This window comes from Mauremys reevesii, linkage group 2 (genome assembly GCF_016161935.1).
Source record: "Mauremys reevesii isolate NIE-2019 linkage group 2, ASM1616193v1, whole genome shotgun sequence".
Classification (NCBI taxonomy): Eukaryota; Metazoa; Chordata; order Testudines; family Geoemydidae; genus Mauremys; species Mauremys reevesii.
The window spans coordinates 43665678-43687152 of NC_052624.1; the positions used below are offsets into that span (position 1 = coordinate 43665678).

General features: G+C 44.1%; 1 protein-coding gene across 7 annotated transcripts; it reads left to right on the forward strand.

The window, feature by feature from the left end:
* Positions 1–4014: 4014 nt before the first annotated feature.
* STEAP1 (STEAP family member 1) lies at positions 4015–21250 on the forward strand. Of its 7 annotated transcripts, none has more exons than XM_039528100.1 (6): positions 4255–6196; positions 9706–9798; positions 13294–13806; positions 15674–15838; positions 18547–18832; positions 20602–21245. In XM_039528100.1, exons 1-5 carry the CDS (start codon positions 6047–6049, stop codon positions 18802–18804), a joined length of 1179 nt encoding a protein of 392 aa, XP_039384034.1. In that variant the 5' UTR covers positions 4255–6046; the 3' UTR covers positions 18805–18832; positions 20602–21245. The 7 variants fall into 7 exon arrangements, 6 of the variants coding, with proteins under 6 accessions (XP_039384036.1, XP_039384034.1, XP_039384032.1 ...); XR_005595270.1 differs by having other exon boundaries at positions 4256–6196; positions 18726–18832; positions 20602–21250; XM_039528102.1 differs by lacking the exons at positions 4255–6196; positions 20602–21245 and adding an exon at positions 4015–4212 and having other exon boundaries at positions 18547–20596.
* Positions 21251–21475: the final 225 nt, after the last annotated feature.

A 21475-nucleotide genomic window follows, 5' to 3' on the forward strand; every position in this document is an offset into this window, starting at 1 on the left:
GGAAAATGAACAATCTTCATCATAGACAGTCAGCTGTAATGTAGAGTGAATCTCCAAGATCAGGTGCTGTCAGCTCACCCATTGAAATACTCAAAATGGCAGCCTGGGTCAGGTGTGTTGAAGGCTGCATAGCCATAACTGGGGTCAAGCTGCAAAGCCAGGGCATGGAGCAATGACCATGCACTGGCATCACAGCTAACCAGAAAAAAAAAGAAATAGGAGGACAAAGGAAGAGATGGCAAGAGAAGCTGAATAGTTGGAGTAGGGAGGTTATATTACTTCTGTACAGGGCACACGTGTTATTGCTATTGGACTAGTGTGTCCAGTTCTGCTGTCAACAATTCAAGTATGATGTTAATAATCCCCAGCTGAGTAAAAGGTTACAGATTTGCTCTTAATTTCATCTCCTGAGCCGAAGTAGAGAGCAGTTAACTTTTTTTTTCTCTCAAATAGGACAAAATACCTATCAAGTCTTCACCTAAAACTATATATACACCCTTCTAATATTACCACTCCTCATAAGTAATGTTCTGTAACTGGGAATGGGAGAGATGGTATGTGTGATTGCACATGGGAGGAGATGTGTTCACCGAAGAACCTCCCTATTAAGATGAGGTCTGCAGTGCACTATGAAATCTTGAGAACCCCTGCAGTAAATGAAAGAGGTATAAAATATTTAGAACCAGAGTATAGTTTGGACTTCCTACTAGGGATGAAAATGGAAACTGGCTCTATTAAAGGTTGAAAGTAAAGTGAAGGGTATTATTATACAATACAATGAGACCAGGCTTAAATTAATTATTATGGCAGGCCAAATTTAAAGGACCTCAAAGGGGAAAGTTTTTCATTATGGAATGTTTCAGTATCATACATTTACTAAATTTTCTACCAGCTTAATGAAGAATTTTAACAAGTGTTCAACCCCTGGGGGTAGATTTTGCTCTCACTTATACCTGGCTGAATCAGGAGTAATTCCAGCAAAATCAATAGCATTCCACTGGTATGAAACAGGTATTAGCAAGATTGAGTCCGGCCCCTGGTCAGCACTGAACAATCTGTCATCACCATGATTCACTTTTCTAAATTACTATATATAAGCAAAGCACTTTTAGTGTTTCAACCCAGTCTAATCAATTCTACATCACTGGCTCTAATCTATACCCAAAAGGCATTGTAGCTTCACTTATTATTTCTGATTACACATGTACCTACATTTTAGTGGAGGAGGGGAACTCTTATATAAGAAAACTGTTTCTTTTTCTCTCCTGTGTATCTCTCAGTTGTATCTTAATTTTTTCCTCATTATAATTGTATGCATATTTAACGTTGCTACAGTAGGTGACTCATTTATGAAAACCATTGCCACTTATATATTTTCTATGTAAACTTAAATTTGAAATGACTGTATTGCCTGAAGAATTTGTTCCATCGCCTTTTTACCACGCTCTAGTGATCTGTGAAATACTTCATCTCCCTTCCTTTCAAAGGCATTGTATAAAGATGACCTGTTGTTCTTTCAGAGGCTGAGATAATCAGAAAAAGGCAGCATTTGTTTCTCCATCCCTAAAAGCCAGCATACAACAGATCTCAACTTCCTTCAACCACCAACTCTTCCCTCATCCCACTGAATCTTCTTTATTTCAAAAATAGTCACTTTGTCCCTCTCTATTTTCAGGCAAATGAGAGCTGTCATGTAATGCATGATGATGATTAGTCAATCATTGTCACTCCAACTATACACTATGGGCTAGATCCACAAAGGGATTTAGGCACATAACTGCCACTTTAGTCACTTAGTACAAAATTTAGATCCTCAAAAACCCCAATTTAGCCGACTCCTAACCCTGTAAGAATCCAAGTTTCTGCCTACAAAAGTCCCTAAGGACGTCAAAATCCGCCACAGAGAATGTGCACATCTGCTTAAGTCCTGATGTCTGGTGCCTTCCTCAGGCCTAAGCCCGAGTGGGTCTTCCAACTAGGCATTCCCCACAAATCTCACCTGTAGGGCCTGAACAGGCCTCACTCAAAACACAACCACATCTAACCTTGATCCCAGTAGTTAGATCACTCACCCAGTGTGTGGAGCACCCAGATTTCAATTCCCCCTTCTGCATGATTTGAATCCTGTAACAAGATGAACTTCCCCTTTCAGAACCAGGAGGCCCGGGCTGGCCAGTTCTGTTTAAATATCTGCACCCTGCCACACTTTTGCTGAGTGTAGAACTTAAAAAGGGAGGAAAGCTAGCAGTCAGGGAATGAACTGAGTAGCTGAGTTACAGGAACGGCGCTAACTCCCATAGTGAACCCCAAGGAGAGAGTCAGACTGAGGCCAGTGTTCCATGAGGAGCCCAGGAGAGGTGCAAAAGATGCTTCATGATTTTTGTTTGTCATTTTGAGCTTTACTGAAGGGCCCTGGGACCTGCTACTCTGGAACGAAGAGTGCAAATTTTGTTGAGTTCTGTGGTGAGTTGGAAGGAGTTTGCTGCTGGCCTGGGAGAAGCCAGGTGAAAGACCTTTGAAGAGGCCAGTTGGGAGAAGCCATCTTAGGGCCTGTCCAATTACAACCAGATTCCAATACCCCAGAAGCAGATTGAACTTTTAAGTGACCTGGCTGGAGGGCTAGGCCATGGAAGACCCAAATGGAGATGACCAACAGGAGGAGGCAACCAAGGGGAAGGCCATGCAACCAGACACAAGGGGGTACCCCCCAACCCAGCAAATGAGTTGCTTCTTGGCACATGGGGCTCAGAATGGGGAGGGACCTTATTAAAAACCCAGATCAGAGAAAAAAAAGTGTCCCAGCCACTGGGCTGTGGGATATTCTAGAGTGGGTCGTCCTCCTACTGAAACTGTTCCACTTTATATAAATAATTAAGCAGTCATGGGAACTTGGGTCTCCCACCTCCCAGGGAGTTCTCTAGCCACTGAGTTATAGAGTCATTCTTATGTTTTCTCTGGTCCTATGAATATTTATTTATACAAAGTGAAATGGATTCAAGAGAAGAGATTGAGAGAATCCCACCCCCATGGTGAAGACACTGTCCTGAGAGGTGGGAGATGTGTGTTCAAATCCCTGCTCCAAATCAGGCAGAGATGGGGATTTGAATGTGAGTCTCCCACATTTTTAAGAGCAGGTTAGACAAACACCTGTCAGGGATGGTCTAGATAATACTTAGCCCTGCCTTGAGTGCAGGGGACTGGATTAGATGACCTTTTGAGGTCTCTTCCAGTTCTATGATTCAAAGCACTCTGGGCCCAGAATATCTAGAAGATTGCCTGTTGCTCCAGAATGAAGGCCCTGTCAAAAATTCTGCTCCTGAAGCTCATGAAACTTAGTACAATAAAAATAAAGCTCATCTGGAGGAGTCAGAGCTTTCTTGGGAGTTAGTCAAAGACTGTGAAACAAACTCCTGCAGGAACTAAGAGCTATTACAAATCTCATCACCTTCCACTTCAAGAGCAAGGTGCATTTCTTCAACCTGGCCTTCTCCAATATAAATACCTAACAAAGTACATGGGGAAATAACAACCTTAGTACCACTCTGCCACATGTGTAATTTTCCCTGTGGAGAGATGATGAGAGAAGAAACCACATCTGACAGCTGATAGTCGCCTTACTTAATGTTCAGATACTCTGGTGACAAGCACCATATAAGAACTTAGGTAGAATAAAATCCCCTTCCTAACTTAGCACCTATTGGGAAACTGGATGCTTCAGCTCATTGCTAAAGAGCTTGGCACCACTAGACCAGTCTGAATACAGTGAAGCTCATGTAGTGATTGGAAGTTTTTTTCCCCTTCCAGTCTAATGGTTGTTTGATGGCCTCCATATAAGATGAGTTTGGTGGGTCTCCCTTCCAGCTCCGATATCACAAACTCACAATCAACCATCACACTATTTGGCAGACTCAGCAGAGAGGCCAAGAACTGCATGATCCATGAGGAGTAAAGGACCTCTCTTACCTTGAGAGGTATAGTTGCCACCTCTCAGATTAGAGTCAGATTTTGCTGGGCCTAGCAAAAAGGGGATAAAGGCTTTCTAGGTTTGTTTTCTTTTGAAAGACTGTATAGGACTTCATAAATTGGACTCCAGAAAGGAAAGTGTTTTGAATATCTGGCTTGCATGGACTTTTGAAGGGACTCTGAGTGAAAGAGAAACTGAGGCAGGTGTTCCTAAGCTAGGCTGGGCTAGAATGGAGTACTACACATCAGGTACACCCTTTGATACCCCTGTATACAGACACACAGCTGTAATCAAATCAATCCTTCCATCCTGATGTTTATCAGAGACCTGGGACACATCTTGGACTGCATGGTCTAGCCACTGCCCAGGTTTGCAAGCTGTCTAGCCCTTTAGTAGTGGTTTTCCATTGTTTCATCTTTCACTAAACAAAGGGACACTTAATTGTTCCCTTGTTCAGCCTGAATGGAAGTTGGCTGTCATAACCAACAGCTTCAATGAAATGGTATGATTGTTAGGCTGGAGGTTGGGCAATATTAGTCATCTGATAAGTAACTAAAAAAAATGTAGCCCAGATACCACTAAACTAGTCAATTAAGAATTTCTAATGAGAGTTTTGTCATTGATATCTATGGGAGCATGACGGCCTTTGGACCTTAATATTTATATAAAGACTGAGCCAGTTCTCTGTATGTACAGCACTACCCCTAGGTGTAGCTGATTAAAGCAGTCATGTGCCTCCCTTCATGTTCCTACCGCTAGATGTCACCCTGACAGTAGTTTTTTAAAGCGTGACAAAAAGCAGGAAAGGAGAAGAAAATTATATCCCACGGGCAATCTCTTATCTCGCGGCTCAGCGTGGACGACCCTGTGCTATGTAAATCCACACCAAATCAAAGGCGTGGAGTCAAGTACTTCAAATTAAACAACCAAATGAGACTGAGTTACATTAGCAAACCTCCTCTAAACCCGAGTGCAGCCCGAGGCGCAGGCGATTAAGTCTGATAGCGAGTGCGAGATGCGAATAACGTTTTGTATCAATGGCAGTAACTTCCCAAATGCCGACAAGATAATCCACAGTACTAGTGTGAACACAGTCCGGAGCTAGTGTTCTGAATGCATCCCCGAGGTGGGTCAGCTGTGTCAGAACTGCCACAGATAAAAGGGGCAAGATCAGGGCAGACTTTGGGCGTGAGGGTTACGTTAGTAAAGACAGGGCTGCAGAAGTGCTATTTGTCAGCAGGAAGGAGACGGGTTTGGCTGGCAGCGGGGTTAGGGGAGGGAGTTCGGAATTGAATGTGCAGTTGAGGCGAGGCATGTTATAGGATGTAGGGAGGGTATTTGGCAGGCAGCGGGGTATGATGTAGATTGAGACTGGAGGAGGCAGGCGTTGGGGTTCAGATTTATTTTTATTTATTTTTGTGTAAAGGGAGCGCCTAAGTTTGTGTTCTGTTTGGTAGGGCAAGACTATCTGGTAAGAGGCGGGGTCAAAGTGCAGAAGGGTTAGAGAGGCTCCTCACAGGACGATTGGCAAAGATAAGGAAAAGGAGGACAGGGAACAAGGGATTAACTGCCACTGTTTCAGGACCCAGATTTTTCAGGGAGCGGCAAGAACAGCTCAAGACGCTCCCTATTTAGGCTGGGAAATTGAAGGGTGGGGGGTTAGGGCCCCAAACTGGCAGGATCCAGTCTCGCCTTTGGTCTAAGTAGTACAATTTGCAGGGTGGGAGCCAAAAATTGGCTGGATCCCGCGGGATCCAGATCCGTGGATCGGTGGCACTGACGTGCCAGGAGGCGTTGGGGACTGAACGGCTTTGGGGTGAGAGGAGCGGCTACATGTCTCCGCTCTTCACGCGTTAGAACTGGAGGGTGGGGGCCAAACGTGGTTGGATCCAGAAAAATCCAGCTGCCGGATCCGGGGATTTCTGTACCGGCGCAGCACAGGCCTAGGGTTTTTCGGTGCAAAAGGCGCGGTGAAACGTGATCTCTAGTTAGCCCCAATGTGAGGGCTGTGTGGACGAAAATCAGCAGGATTCTGGCAAATCCTGTTTACACCCAGCCCCAGCGGAGGCGGGGTGGAGCCGGATGGAAGCAGAAGGCGGGGCTGGAAAGAGGGAGGATAGGCGGGCTGAAGTCTGGGCATCAGACTTGCAAGGTCGCGTGTGGGCTGCGCCAGCGCGCCTTGGAATCTCACCCTGTCCTGAGCCTGGAGACCTCAACCGAGGTAGAAAGTTTGTAAGTAACTTGAGTTTAATCTCTGCGTTTTCTAACAGCTCCGCGTTGTACGTTCACGCAGACAAATAGCAGCAATAGATGCGCTTTCCCCTGCCTTGCTCTGATTAATCAGATACTTGCTGAGCCGAGCCACTGGTGGGCTCTCGGGAGACCCGTTACAACGGGAGCAGGAGGAGTCCTGGGGTCTAACTTCACTTCACTCTAGAGTCCTCTCCCTCCCCCACTCCAGCGGTAAATTCAATCAGTACTTTCCTGCAACTGGTGACTCAGAACTGGTTTTACAGTCCACAAAGGGAGGGGAGTAAACCCCAGACTCGGGGTGACAAAGTCTTGTTTGGTTTAGTTTTCCAGGCATTAATCTGAGCTGCCTGTACAGAAGTCGCCCGAGTCCTGGGGAAATGTTTCCAGGCAAGGCTCCCGTTTGCAGTAAACAGCAGCTCATTCATATTTCCTGTGCCTGCGAGTCTGGCTGCCACCCCGCTGGGTTGGCTGATTGGAACAGACTTTAGACTATTTCTGTGAAGAACAATGCTTGGTCACGGTTTGTCATACATCCTCACCTGGGTAGCTTTTTAGGGACAATGTCTCAAAACCTGGAGAAGATCTAATCCCATTCTGACTGTAGAGGAAACTCTGAACAATACTTTAACTATTCCAAATACTGTGTGTTTATCACTAGATCTTCCACAAAGTTCAGAACAAAAGCTTTGCTAAATGCAAATGTGAAAAGTTCTTTTTTTTTTTTTTTAGAAACTGTGTGCATATGTCCAAACAACGCCGAGTTCTTTAAAAGAAAAACTTTTGGTTCTTGAAACCTATGCTGTAATTTTGCAAATATAACAGCAGGTTTTCAGATGTAACTCCCACAGTAAGTTCTTGTGACTGGTTGGATCACAGAAACCCCCCTGGGAGCTGCCACCTGATGTGTCCAGTCTACTTCTGCTCCTGTTTTCCCTGCCAGCTCAGGACTTCAGCACCCTGTCTTGCTGGGCCAGACACTTCTGTTTGCTCCAACAAAGACCTAGGGTCTGAATTACTTGCCCCAAAGCTGCAGGTTTACCTGAAAGCAGCTCACAGATGTGTGCTTGTCTTTAACACCCAGATGCCCAACTCCCAATGGGGTCTAAACCCGAATAAAACTGTTTTACCCTGTATAAAGCTTATGCAGGGTAAACTCATAAATTGTTCACCCTCTATAACACTGATAGAGAGATATGCACAGTTGTTTGCTCCCCCAGGTATTAACACACTCTGAGTTAATTAATAAGTAAAAAGTGATTTTATTAAATACAGAAAGTAGGATTTAAGTGGTTCCAAGTAGTAACAGACAGAACAAAGTAAGTCACCAAGCAAAATAAAATAAAATGTGCAAATCTATGTCTAATCAAACTGAATACAGATAATCTCATCAGTTCCAGAATGCTTCCTTTTACAGACTAATCTCCTTTTAGCCTGGGTCCAGCAACCACTCACACCCCTTGCAGTCTTTGTCCTTCATTCCAGTTTCTTTCAGTATCCTGGGGCGGGGGGAGAGGCTCTCTCTTTAGCCAGCTGAAGACATCATGGAAGGGTCTCCCAAGGGTTTAAATAGACTTTCTCTTCTAGGTAGACACCCCTCCCTCTCTCCCCCTGTGTAGAATCCAGTCACAAAATGGAGATTTGGAATCACATGGGCAAGTCTCATGCCCATGCATGACTCAGGACTTGCAGGTAGCAGACATTACCCACATGCTACCTTGTCCTCAGGTAGACTTCTTATGTGGATTGAAGTCTTCCAAGCTCTTTTGTCTAAGTGCTTCCTGATTGAGCATTTAACTTGCACATTCCTTTCCCAAGAAGTGACCAAATGTTCTAAATAAGGCTACTTAGAAATCAAGCAAGTATACAGCCCATGTTCATAACATTCATAACTTCGAATACAAAAATGATACATGCATACAAATAGGTTTAATACATTCAGTAGATCATAACCTTTACGGAAATATGTTACATGGCATATGTAGCATAAAACACATTCTAAGCATATTTCCATAAAACACATTCTAAGCATATTTCCATAAAGCCTTATGGGAGATACCATCACAGTTCTAATCATGTTTATTATTTCTCGTCTCATCAGGCCAAGTCCTGCAGTCCTTACTCCATTGACTTGACAGGTAGCTTTCCCTGAGTGATGGCTGCAGATTTTGGACCCTAGTTTGTTTATTTAGCATAATTCTGCATCAGCTTTTCATGTTACAAAATGGAATGGTCACATCAGAAGGAAAAATATCATTTGGTTTACCAGCTGAGCTCAGAGTGGACAGCAAACCTTATATTCAACAGCAGGAGCTTGTCCCTTATAGTTTTAAATGGTTTTACTGCTTCACTGTAGAAGGTGGGAAGTTGAGCCAACATGCAGTGAGGAAAGGACTTACAACAACACTTTTGTCATATAATAATAATTATGATCTACTTAGCCATAATTCTATTTAGCTATTTCCTCAACAGCTGGGCTTTTAAATGTAATTTTCTTTGTCTCAGTGGGTGCACTGGTTGTGGCTGCTTCTTGCCAATTCATTTAGCATTTACCACAGAGTAAAATTATTAATGTCTCCTATTATGGACCCTCCTAACCCACATCTCATTATTGGACATTCAGCAGATTTTTGTTTTCATTAATGCTGGCTCAAGAAAGCAAATGCACTTTCATGACCCATACCCTATGATTCTTTGTATGCAGCTCCACAGCTGAGACGTGTGTTGCATTGGATGAGAACATGCATTCATTCTCACAGTTTCTTTTTTCAGTATTGCTTATTAGGAATATTTGTATTTCCAGAAAACTGATAAATTGGCTTCTAATCGTTACTTTTGCAACAACAGCTGTCATCCCAGCTGATAACCGTTATAGTAAATTTCACTACATACTCCACAATATCACAAGCCTTTAATAGCAGGCAGGTATTGTTGGGATTCTCATTTCTAGAATATGTAGTATCAGAATAAGAGCTGCATGTCTTAATGCATGACGATCACTTGCCCGACTATCTTTCCAATCCAGATCATGCTCTTGGAAATCTGTGTGAAGTGGTACAAGAAAGGATTATTAGAATGGCAACATTGAAACCAAGAGAGGATAGTGCTGCAGACCCTTTCCATTTTATCCCTTCCCCACACCTTGACCTCACTGTTATGGATTGACATGATCTTCGCAAGTCCATTCAACTTGCTCAGTTTTCCCTGTGCTGCCTCTAATGTCTCAGACAGAACTGAGTTGTCTCATGATCCTCATTCTGCCTAGGATCAGGAAAAAATTAAAGGAACTCCAGTTAAAGCCAAGAGTGCCCCAAGGAAGCATGCACCACTCTAAAGCCACAGGCTGAGTGTCACCTCCATAGGAGGCAAATGGTCCTGAAAACGTATGGCAAATGAAAAATATGGTCATTTCTGCATTTCAGTAAAAAGCGACAAAATTGCAGTAGTGCATTTGAGCACTTGATGACTTACATCCTGTAGTTATTTTTCAGGGTTCCTTTGTAATGGAGAGCGGGAAGACTCTGGATCGGGATGAAGTTCAGAAACCGGAGCCTGGGAGAAATATGGGAAACCATAAAGATTCGGTAACATCCATATAAAAAAAGCTCATATGCATCATGCAATTGTTTGATCTCATACCTTGGTTGTTCTGGAGAATTAACTGTTTTCATAACACAGGGATCTCATCAGCTCATCTTTAAGTCTTGTAACAATATTGTTATGAGGAGCTAAAAAGATAAAGACATTTCATTCTGTGTAGTCAGAGACCGTGCTTAAACACACAGTTTGGGCCAGTGGAGTGGCAGCACAGTTCAGAGCTACATAAGGGATTTGAGTGTGCCCTGCTAGCTGAACAAAGCCCATTAGAAATCATTTTATTCCAGTAAGAAATCCCTGAACACCCCCTTTAAAAGACAGTCTTTTTAAAGTAGTCATCTCACAATGAACATTGTCTTCCTCACTGCTCCCAAAAGAAAAGTCCAGCCAAAAAAAAAATCTTTTCCAGCAGAAATTTGCCTCTGCAGGAGGAAGCTGGACTGAGAAGTTCTCTGTGACTAGAGCCTATTTCTGAACCTGCCTAAAGTCATGTCTCTGGGCAGAGTTCCTCTGGGCCATGTCCACTGGCTCCCTGGATGACTTTGAGAAGCAGAGGGCACAGTCCAGGGTTCTCTGCTCAGTGTCCACCTCTGGCTCCCTGCTTTTAACCATGTGACCCTCACTCCCTTGCCTGGTTTTTTTTCATTTGTTCTCCTCCTTCCCCCCCAAATCTGCTTGAAGCCTGGGTCAAGTAGCTCCTCCCCTTAGGCTGGGGGGAGGGCCCTTTAGATGTGGGCAGGCTTGTGCCCGCCCATCCCCCAGAGCCTCAGTAGGTGCTGAGTCACAAAACTAATTCCTTATTCTGAGGGTAGCTATCCCTTATCATTGATTTAGGCCTTTCAAACCACTTCTTCAAAAGGTTAAAACCTCTGGGCCAAGTTCACAGATGAATTTTAGAGCATATAATTTACCCCACTTTCTGTCCTCTCCGCATGTATGTTACACCAGTTCAGTCTGCCTCTGCTCACCCTCTAGAGCTGCTTATGGAATGTCTACACTGCAATCCAAGATGTGATTGCAGCTCAGGCAGACATAGCCACGCTAGCTTTACTCACACTGTCATTGCTAAACGTATCCATGTAGATGTGGCAGCATGGGCTAGTGATGGGAGTAGGTACTCAAGGACCCCAGCGGGCTTGTATAGCCCATGCTGAACCCTGAGCTGCCACATCTACACTTCTGTTTTTAGCCATGCTAGCAAGATTAAAGCTAGCACGGGTATGTCTACCTGAGCTACAGTCACACCTCCAGTTGCAGTGTAGGGGTACCCCTAGCCTGGGTGCATCTAATGGAGTCTGTCTTCACAGACAGACAAGCTATGTTTTTACTGTGGCATAACTAGCATGTTAGCTGTCCTAGTGTAAAACCTACTGCAGACAAGGCATAAGGTAAACTAGGTCAAACCGCAGAGGAGGGCTGTACTCACCTCGCTGTCATGAAGTAACCATTGCGAGTACCTTGTCTCCACTTAGGATTTTACAGCAAGATCACTATACAGACTTGTTATCTCGCTGTCAAAAACCCAGATACTGTTCTGTCAGTGAATACAAAGCCTTAGGGTATGCCTGCACTTGGAGCAGGGTATGGAATTCCCAGCTCAAGGAGACATACCCTCGCTAGCTCTGATGGAGCTAGCACGCTAAAAATAGAGTGTAGCTGTGGCAGCAGGAAGAGCTAGCTTCCTCGGGTATGTGCCTGTGGTCTTGGACAGTTGCATACACGGGCTGGCTACCCTTCCTGCTGTTCAACCAACCCCTCATGCAACTGGGACTACATAGCTAGCACAGGTATGTCTCCTTGAGCTGGAAATTACACTCCTAGCTTGAAGTAGAGACTCGCACCCAATTACCAGTGAGCTACATGCTGCCCCCTTTCGCACATCATCTCTGAATTTTCCCCTCTGACTTGTGTCAGCACCATTGTCCTATAGAGCAGTTTGGTTCTTGAGAATGATGCTGGATGACAGCCCTGAACCTGCTTTGGGAGCATAGGCACTGACTCCATGGGTGCTCTGGGGCTCAAACACCCAGGCTAAAAAATAGTGGGTGCTCAGCACCCACCAGCCATCCGCCAGTCAGCTGCTCAGCAAGCCCCCTCCTCCCCGTGTTCTGCCTCCTGCCCCCAGCGCCTGCCGCTGATCAGCTGTTCAGCGGCAGGCAGGAGGCACTGGGAAGAGGGGGTTGGAGCAGGATGGGAAGAGGTGGAGTGAGGGCAGGGAACGCTCGGGGGAGGGGGCGGAGAGGAGGCAGGAAGAGGCAAGAGTGGGGCCTTGAGGGAAGGAGCAGAGTGGGGGCAGGGCCTCTGGGCGAAGCAGGGGTAAGCCACCCACCCGGAAAGAAGAAAGTTAGCGCCTGTGTTTGGGAGTCCTCCAATGTCCTAACATGAGGCAGATTTACAACTTCCAAATTACAGTCGCTAATTTTTTTTCCCCAAATCTAGTACAGAGACTTTTCTTCACTGAGTTCTGGACATATGCCAAGTTAGATGTCTTCAAACGGAACCCTTTCTGGCTTATTTGAGGCTTTATTTTATTTTTACGGGATTATGAAGGAACATTTCTTTTGGATTGTGAAGAATAAATGTAATTCCCCACCTCCAGACAAACTTTTACCAGCATCCCATCATTGCATAGATATAAAAGGAAAACATAAATTCTAATCTGTTTCCCTCTCCAAGAGGTAATAACCACAGGACAGTCTTTAAATTCACTGACTGTAATGCATGCTATAGTGTTATGCTGAAGTTCTGGCCTAATTCTGCTCCCACCAAAGTCAATGAGAGTTTTGTCACCAACTTCAGCGAGAGCCAATCAAGCCATGCCTACCTAGCAGAAGAAAATTCAATTTTGTAGTTGAGATGATCTAATTTCACATCATTTGTGAAGGGGGAAATGAGGCAGAAAACTATTAGATCTTGTGTGTGTCTGGTGAGGGAGGGATGGACTCGAGCGTGGAGTGCGCTGATGTGTACTCCTAGCTCTTTGGTTTCTACTGTCTGTGAACCATCAATCAAAAAATTTTCAATTTCTCCTGCAAATGCAGTTAAAATATCACTGGCTGACTAGAATGTTGTATTATACAATCTCTGGCTTCCACTGCCATATGCGTTATTTGGGTTACATTATTAATCTGTGTCTTGAAATTTATTCCTCTTATCAGAAGAGGTCATAATGAAATCTTCTCTTGTGGTAGTTACCTTCCTGGAGTGAAAATCTATTCAGAAGCCACCTTAGAGGATGAATAGGGAACCAGAAATCTAGATTTGAATTGCCTCAGTACAGATCAGCTAGGTACCTAAGTATCTGAGAGTTGAAATCTCACATGTTTGAGCTGTCTTTTCTTTGATAGCTATTATGTTACTGTTTTGTATAATGTAAGAGAAACATATGGTGAACGGGCAATAATGCAGGAGTCTAACATAATTGATGGATTCTTCAATCTCCTCTTAAACTTGACACTTTTTTTTCTCTTTATCCTTTTCAGAATACAGATTTGCAAATCACCTACACCCACGAAGAGGTTGCATTTTTTCATTTACATCAAACACATCATTTTGATGAATTTGAATACCCTTCAGATCAACACTGCAGGGGAGATCTCTTCCCCAAATGGCACTTGCCACTGAAAATAGCATCTATATCCTCATTGCCAATATTTATCTATACTTTTCTCAGAGATGTGGTCCACCCTTTTGTCACTACTAATGAAAACACTTTCTATAAAATTCCAATCCTGGTCATAAACAAAGTTTTACCAGTGGTTTCAATCACCCTTCTGGCACTGGTTTATTTACCAGGGATATTAGCTGCAGGTTTCCAGCTCCACTATGGGACCAAGTATAAACGATTTCCACCGTGGTTGAATGGATGGATGTTATCAAGAAAGCAGCTCGGCCTTCTCAGTTTTTTCTTTGCCTCAATGCATGCATGCTATAGCTTGTGCTACCCAATGAGGAGATCTTACAGATACAAGCTTCTGAACTGGGCGTATCAACAGGTATGATTGGGTCCAAATATCGAACTAAAACTTCTTTATTGACAGAGTCCTGATCTCACATCTACTCAGCTCACACAGAGAAGCCTGTGAGGAGAAAGATTGTCATTTGAATCTGAGGCAGCTGCCACAAAGCTCTTTGTTTAAAAACCAATGGGCTGACCCACAAAATATATATTGCTTCATTTAACAGGCCAGGGTATGTTAAAGTGAGAGACCAGAATCTAATTGCTAAAGCCTCGAGTCGTGTCCTCCAGGTGTCAATCATGGGTCTGCCAATGAATCTGCATACTCTTGAGCAAGTCATTTCTCCTGTGTGGGTTTGAGATTAGCCCTCCTTAAAACAACTACAATCATACCTGCCTCCCAGGTAATTAGTTCTTTGTAAAGTACTTTGAGATCCTCCTCTGACTGTCTTCCTATCTATAAATAACAATATCAATATAAATAATAAACAATAAATAATAAATAATAAATAAATAATAAACAATATAAATAACAAATAAGTGTGAAGTGGTGTTAGTCTTAAAGTCCCATCTCAGGTGCCGACTTCCTCACTTTCCCCTGGGTGCTCGACCCTCTCTCTGTCCCCGGCCCCGCCCCCACTCTACCCCTTCCATGAGGCCCCCACCCTTGCCCCGCCTCTTCCCACCCCTGCCCTGCCCCCATTCCAACTCCTTCCCCAAATCCCTGCCCCAACCCCGCCTCTTCCCCACCTCCTCCCTTGAACGCGCCATGTTCCTGCTTCCTCCCCCGCCCCCAAGTATGCTAACGCTGCCAAACACCTGTTTGGCGATGGCCAGGCAGGAAATGCTGGGAGGTAGGTGGAGGAGCGAGGATGTGGTGTGCTCAGGGGAGAGGAGGAGGATGTGGGGTGGGAGGTGAGGGGAGCTTGGCTGCCAGTGGGTGCAGAGCACCCACTAATTTTTCCCTGTGGGTGCTCCAGCCCCAGAGCACTCATGGAGCCAGGGTAAATGAGCGTAGATGTGTTTGACTCAAAGAGGGTAGAATGCTCTCAGCTTCTTGAGAATTCTGCACAGGCACAAGCTCTTTGCTCCAGAATTTACAAAAAAAGCTGGCCTGAGTGGCCTGCTGGGAATTTCCCTGGCATTAGAGTATCCCCAGGTAGCGTAGTGCTGCTAAGCCACTCACAGCCCCCAGTATAGAGAGTGTCCTGGCGCCATGTCAGGGCAGAATGACTGTGACTGGAGCACACTGCATTGTGATGTTCCCTACCTGATGCAATGGCCTCTTAAGGGCTGTTGCAGGCAGCCATAAATTAGAACAACCTGGAGAATCAAGGTCCTCTGAAGTCTAATCCTTTCCTCTGTACAGACCATTGTTTTCAGGGCAGCTCAATGGGCCAAGTGTAATTCTTAGAGCTAAATAGCTATCCTGGCAGGATAACAAAGTAATTGAGAATGCCTGCTGATTAGCCCCTTAAAAATAGTCCAGGTTAATATATTTCCTGTTAGAATCTTCCAAATATGGTATTTAGCCATAGGTGGAATTTTGTTGTGAAAGAATAAAGATTCTCCTGCTGTGAAGTCAGGTTACAAAGGCTGCAGGACAAGTCTCCTCTGGGTGAAGGCGTTTCTCAAGTCAGTAAACACTTCTCAATCTAGGTGATTTCCCTTCAGCATAGACTGATGCAACCTTTATCATCAGAAGTAAACAACCCAACAGTTAAACGCAGAGACTCAGCTGCCTTCTCACTTGCAGGGCAAAAGCAAAAGAAAGGGAGTGAAAACAAAGCCCAGTATTTCTCTTGGCTTATGGCTAAATGACTCTAATGTAAATAGCTACAATTCTTGGGAACAGCAAGGTCCTGTGTCAGTCTGTCACTTTAAATGTGATGTTCTTTTGGCAGGTCAAGCAAAAAAAGGAAAATGCCTGGATTGAACATGATGTCTGGAGAATGGAGATTTATGTGTCTCTAGGAATTCTGGGACTAGCTCTGCTGGCCATACTGGCAGTAACATCAATTCCATCTGTCAGCCATTCTTTGACCTGGAGAGAGTTCCACTATATTCAGGTACACATAAACATTACATGTGATCTGTGTGCTCTTGGAGGATTTTACATTATAAATTAAGATCAGCAGTAATAGCCTTTCTTTAAAATATCAGAACATCACAGTGTTCGTGGAAACCAGTTTGAAAGTTTACTCAGTGTCCTTTGCCAATTGCTTTGCAACAAACATTCTACTTTATTTGTTACTTGGCAAAAAAAGATTGACATATTGGTAGGCTACAATGTTGTTAAAGATTAGCGGTTGTTAATGACAAGGTGAATCCCCACTCCTCTAGGATACTAGTTCAGATGTCACCAACTTAACATTCTTGGTTATAAAAAATCAGATGGCTGTTCCATGGCCTACTGCATGAGAAATGAGACTGTGGACTCAGTACAGTCCATCACAAAAACCACCCCCACAATTTGCACCTTTGTTGGAGGTTTGGTCATAAAGTCAAGTATTAGAAGGGTGTTAACATGAGATTCTTTTGAGTCCAGACAGGATCAAAGTATGTTGGCAGGGCAGTGGAGAGGCATTTGTACTGCCACATCCTATATAAAACCATTAAGGCCAGATTCCCTGGGACCAAGCCAATTTGCATTCAGTATAGGAGACAAGGTAGGGGGAAAGGCCACCTTCCAGCTCCACTAATCCAGGGGCTGGCCACTGACAGTGATGGTCACTTGGGGATCATTCCATTGGCCAAGTATCATTGCCATAAAATGCATTTCTGTAATACGTTGGCCCATTCCTACTGGCCCAGCCATGCCCTGATGTGCCTGCACAGCACAAAGCAGATGGAAGGGAGGACAAGGATCAGGTCCTTACCATAAACATAGGCTTTCACTCTCCCTCTCCAGCAAAAAAGGTGTGTTCAAAGCAAAGGAACCTAGTTGAAAAGTTAAGGGGTCAAATTCTGCCCATAGGTACACCCAATCAATCCTACATATGTACCAATCTCAGCATCCACATGTGCTTGCTTCGGCCACCTAAGCATCAGTTTGAGGGGCTAGGGTTTTCCTCTAACTTGCATTAGTATTAATTTTAAAAGACTCCCCTGAAGTCAGTGTAAAACTGGTTTAACAGAGTGGTGAATCAGGCTCTGAGCACCTAAACATGAAAGTTTGATTACCTATTAAGCACTCTGCGTTAGGTCATCAATGAGTATCTCCTGACAGTGCAGTGATGAGGGATCATATGTACTGTAACATGAGATGCAATCAGTTGTGGTTAAAATTCTCAGATGTATAGAGGGTAGCTGGGGGAAGGTAGTGAAGAGGGGCCTCTACCTCACAATTTTGGCTATTCATATTAAAGTACTGTAATCCCTTTTTGACCCAACCTGTAAGACAAGATTCAGGATCTAGAGGGTTGTTTCAGGAGAAATCGCAGATACTCCAGTGTTTCTCTGATACAACTCTGTTAATTTCCAAAGAATGTACATAAAGTCCTGTTTCCCTGAACACAACAGGAATCAAATAGCAGGAGACAGTTTTGTTTCTCTCAGTTCCAGCGAGCACTTAGCCCAAAAGCTCTCTCAGGGACACATTCCCAGACAGAGTTGGTTCTGGCTGTGCCCTTGGCCTTCTACTGCTTGTATCTCAGCTTCTGTGGTGTTTTTCCTTCCCTCCTGCTTTTATCACAGACACACACATTTCCACTAAAACAATATCCAGTGAAACTCCTTCACCTGTGTGTCTCTGTTTCTGACCTGTCTTACATCTGCCTTTGTTTTGAGTGATGCTCGTAGTGTTTCAGCGTCTTGGTTCTCTAGAGGAGCTCAATAGCTTCTCATGCTGTCCTAAATGAAAGGGCGGCAGTTATGCCCACCTTCTTCTTCAACTAGGTATCACCCAGCTCATACCAACAGCAAGGTAAAGAAGTCCATCTAACGAGAAGAATAACACTAATTTGCTAGATTAGTCTTGTAAACAAATAATGTATCAATCTGATTTATGTGAAGGGATATCTAGAACATGAAAGTGCAGTGTATGATTTCCCAGTGATTACTATGAAAAGTTACATTTAAAAAAAAACAATTTTTGTTTTCTCGCTGTTGCTTCTGTACTTTTTTTTCTCTGGCTCAATCCTGAATTCCCTGAACATCCTAAATCAAATCCAGTGATGTCAGTGGGAGTTATTTCTGTACAAGGAAGACAGCACTGAGCTCTTCTACAGTTATTAAATTGGGGGTGGGGGGTTATAGCATGGAACATCAGAAGTTCTTGATTGTACTAATTTGCTTTGCAAGAAATTTAAAAAAAAAATCTTACTTCGTACTTATAGAAATAAGAGGTGGGAAAGGCCTAACAAAACATCAAGTCACATCCATACTCCTGCTAACGCAGGATAAAAATGGCATATGGGGAAACTGAGCTGATATCAAGAACGGACCTATGTCTTCTGAGGGAAGTACGATTTGTATGTAGCACCACAGACCACCCATCCCTCTTGACATCTCATTTATACTGCTGCTACATGGAAAAGTTGCAAAAATGTGCCCAAACTTTCTCCCATCAAAATCGAGGAGAATTTTGCCACTACTTTGATGGGTGTAGGATTGAGCCCCTTAGTTACTGAATTAATGGTCTTTGATCTGATCTAAAGCCCAGTGACCTTTGTGGGTTATGCATCAAGCCCTTAGTGTTTACAACATCTGCCTAATAAAGTACATTTTTTACTGTTATTGGGGAAAAAAATAAACTTGTGTTCTTTTCTCTTTCCAGAGCAAGATGGGGTATTTAGCTTTGCTGCTATGCACAATTCACGCATTGGTATTTGCCTGGAATAAATGGGTTGACGTAAACCAATTTGTGTGGTACACCCCTCCTACATTTATGATAGCCGTTTTTCTTCCTATTATAGTCCTGCTTTGTAAAAGCGTCCTGCTTCTCCCATGCCTTAGGAAGAAGATCCAGAAGATCAGATGCGGTTGGGATGCTAACACAGAGATGAATAAAACACAGATGACTTCCAGACTGTAGATTGAATGAGTGTTTATCCTGCTGCCATGTATAGTTTTAATGAGCTCTATGAAATGGTCACATGTTGGGGGTTTTTTGCATGCATGGGTTAAATACTTCTTTTGTATTTTTCATTTCCACTTTTGTTTGGGGGTATGGCATCTGTGTTCTCCTCTGACCTGATCTGGGCTAAGGGAGTACCCTTTACTGAGACAGTGGATTGAATTGGGGTCCTCAGGCATTCACTTATTTCTTTATTCTGAGTCTTATGCCGTTTAAAATCCAATTCTTCATTCCCATAAGTAATACTATCATCAGCCATAGGGAAAGGCAATCATAAATCACTGCTTGACATGTTGACTACAGAGGTTAATAAGATAACAATTTGAAAGAACCAGATCTGACTCTTCTACTATAGAGGGTGTTTCCCAGTGCTTCCTGTGTTTAAGGTAACACGTCACATTTTTCCCCCATTCCTTTTTTCCCCTCTTTTTTTATTTTTATTTTTTTTTCCAATTTGCTTCTTTATTTATTTCTTCCATGCTTTTGGCAGGAGCAAGCAGACACTTACGCATGTGCTTAACTTAACTCGTGTACGTCCTCTCAGTGACTTCAGTGGGGCTGCTGACATGTACGGTGACCAGATCACAACACTAAAATATTGAGACACATTGAGGTGCTGTCAGCCCTGCCCACAGTCCACCCCTGCTCCTCCCAGGCTCCGCCCCAGGTCCCACGCCCTCCTCGCTCGGCACTCCCCACACCGTGCCCTTCCTCATCCCCTGCTGGCTTGCTGCGTCCCTCCTCAGTTCCCCACCCACCACTCGGCTCCTCACCCACCCCTGCCACCCGCCGCTAGCCTCTTCACCCTCCCCACCTGCCACTCCCCTCTTCACCCTCCCCCTCCACCACTCACCCCGATGGCACTGACTTCCCCTCTACTGGGTGGGTGCTCACCCACCCCCCTGCCTCTTCCTGCTCAATCATCCGCCCTCACTCTGCCCCCATTCCACCCCTTTCCCCCAAGTCCCCACCCCTGCCCTGCCTCTTCTCCATCTCCTCCCCTGAGCATGCTGCATCCCTGCTCCCCCATCCCCTTCCTCCTGGAAAGTGCTAAGTGCTGCCAAACAGCTGTTAGGTGGCAGAAAGCGCTGGGAGGGGGGAAGGGAGCAGGCATGCAGCATGCTGAGGGGAGAAGGTGAGGAGCGGGGAGCTTGGCTGCAATTTTTCCCCATGGGTGCTCCAACCCTGGAGCACCCATGGAGTCAGCACCTTCCTCCCACTCACCTCCTACCTGAATATCGTGACAAATGGTGTCCCGATCGTACATTGATCAGGATGCTGGACAAAGAGTTAAATATCGGGACAGTCCTGATTTTATCAGGACATCTGGTCACCCTGCTCACATGAGTAAAGTTAAGATCATGTATAAGTGTTTGCAGGATTGACCTTTACTCTGTACCCAAGGGTGATTTTATTTTTCAGTTAAACCCTTTTAGACACTTTTGACCAAATAGGGTGGAGTGAGGCAGAAATGTCAGAGAATAAACAACGCTTTGATACTTATTAGCATTGACATAGTCCTTACTGAGGATTTTGTTTAGATTGGGTGAGATCATTACTTTTTAAAATATGAAATCAATTCTGAATATACTTACTTTGCTTCTACTGAGATTTTAATCAAAGCTAATGAATCCTCACATTCTCTGTGATAGCAGCAGCTGATTGAATGATATTAGTTGAATAATTCACTTGACAAATGTCAGGATATTTTTCAAATAAATTATGCAGTGACTACTTTTTTCATTATTCACCCAGTGTTAGCTCCATCACTGCCACTCTACTATTTGGACTGATGAGGGAGCACAGAACAGGTGCTGATGATGCCAGGCTGCTGTTGGGACCAATGAAATGAGAGTTGTAATTGCTTCCCTGGACCACACACAATAGACACACAGAATGCACGTGGTAAAATTATCACAAAAAAAACCTCTAAAAATCAGAAATAGGAGAAAACTGATGATTGGTAAAAAGGAATGGATCTAGTGTACATTATACATGGATCCTGTATACCTTAAAACTAATTAGTCTACTATACATTAATGGACCTAGCATACCTAGCAAGACCAATGGACCAGTTAACATTGCTGTAGGGACAGTGTATTTTACATTTCCTGTCTTTTTGTAACTGTAGTCTACTACTTAAATCTTGCATTAAGTATATTCATATGTTGCTTTAGTACAAGACATAAGAGAGTGGTTACCTCTATACTTCACTGACTAAAGAGAAAGTGGATAACACTGTTAGTGGCTATGACTGGTCTGTACTTCGACTGTCTAAAACACAAATATATTTGAATATGTTCAGTGTTTCCAAACCCACTAGCTGCCTAGAATCTCACTGCCAAGCTGTCACTGTGTATAAAAGTCAGTAGTGCCACATAGTGATAGACGTTGTCTAGGGAATTTAAACAAAGGACACTAGTGTGCAATATGAATCCAAGAACATTTCAGACTTATTTACTCTAGGAACAGGGCACATGCAATTATCAGTAGGCCCCCCACCCACTGCCCCACCTCATCCCCTCCCCTGCCACCTCCCCCTCCTCCCCCCCTCCCCTCCTCAGTTCCCCACCCACCACTCGGCTCCTCACCCACCACCCCTGCCACCCCGCTAGCCTCTTCACCCTCC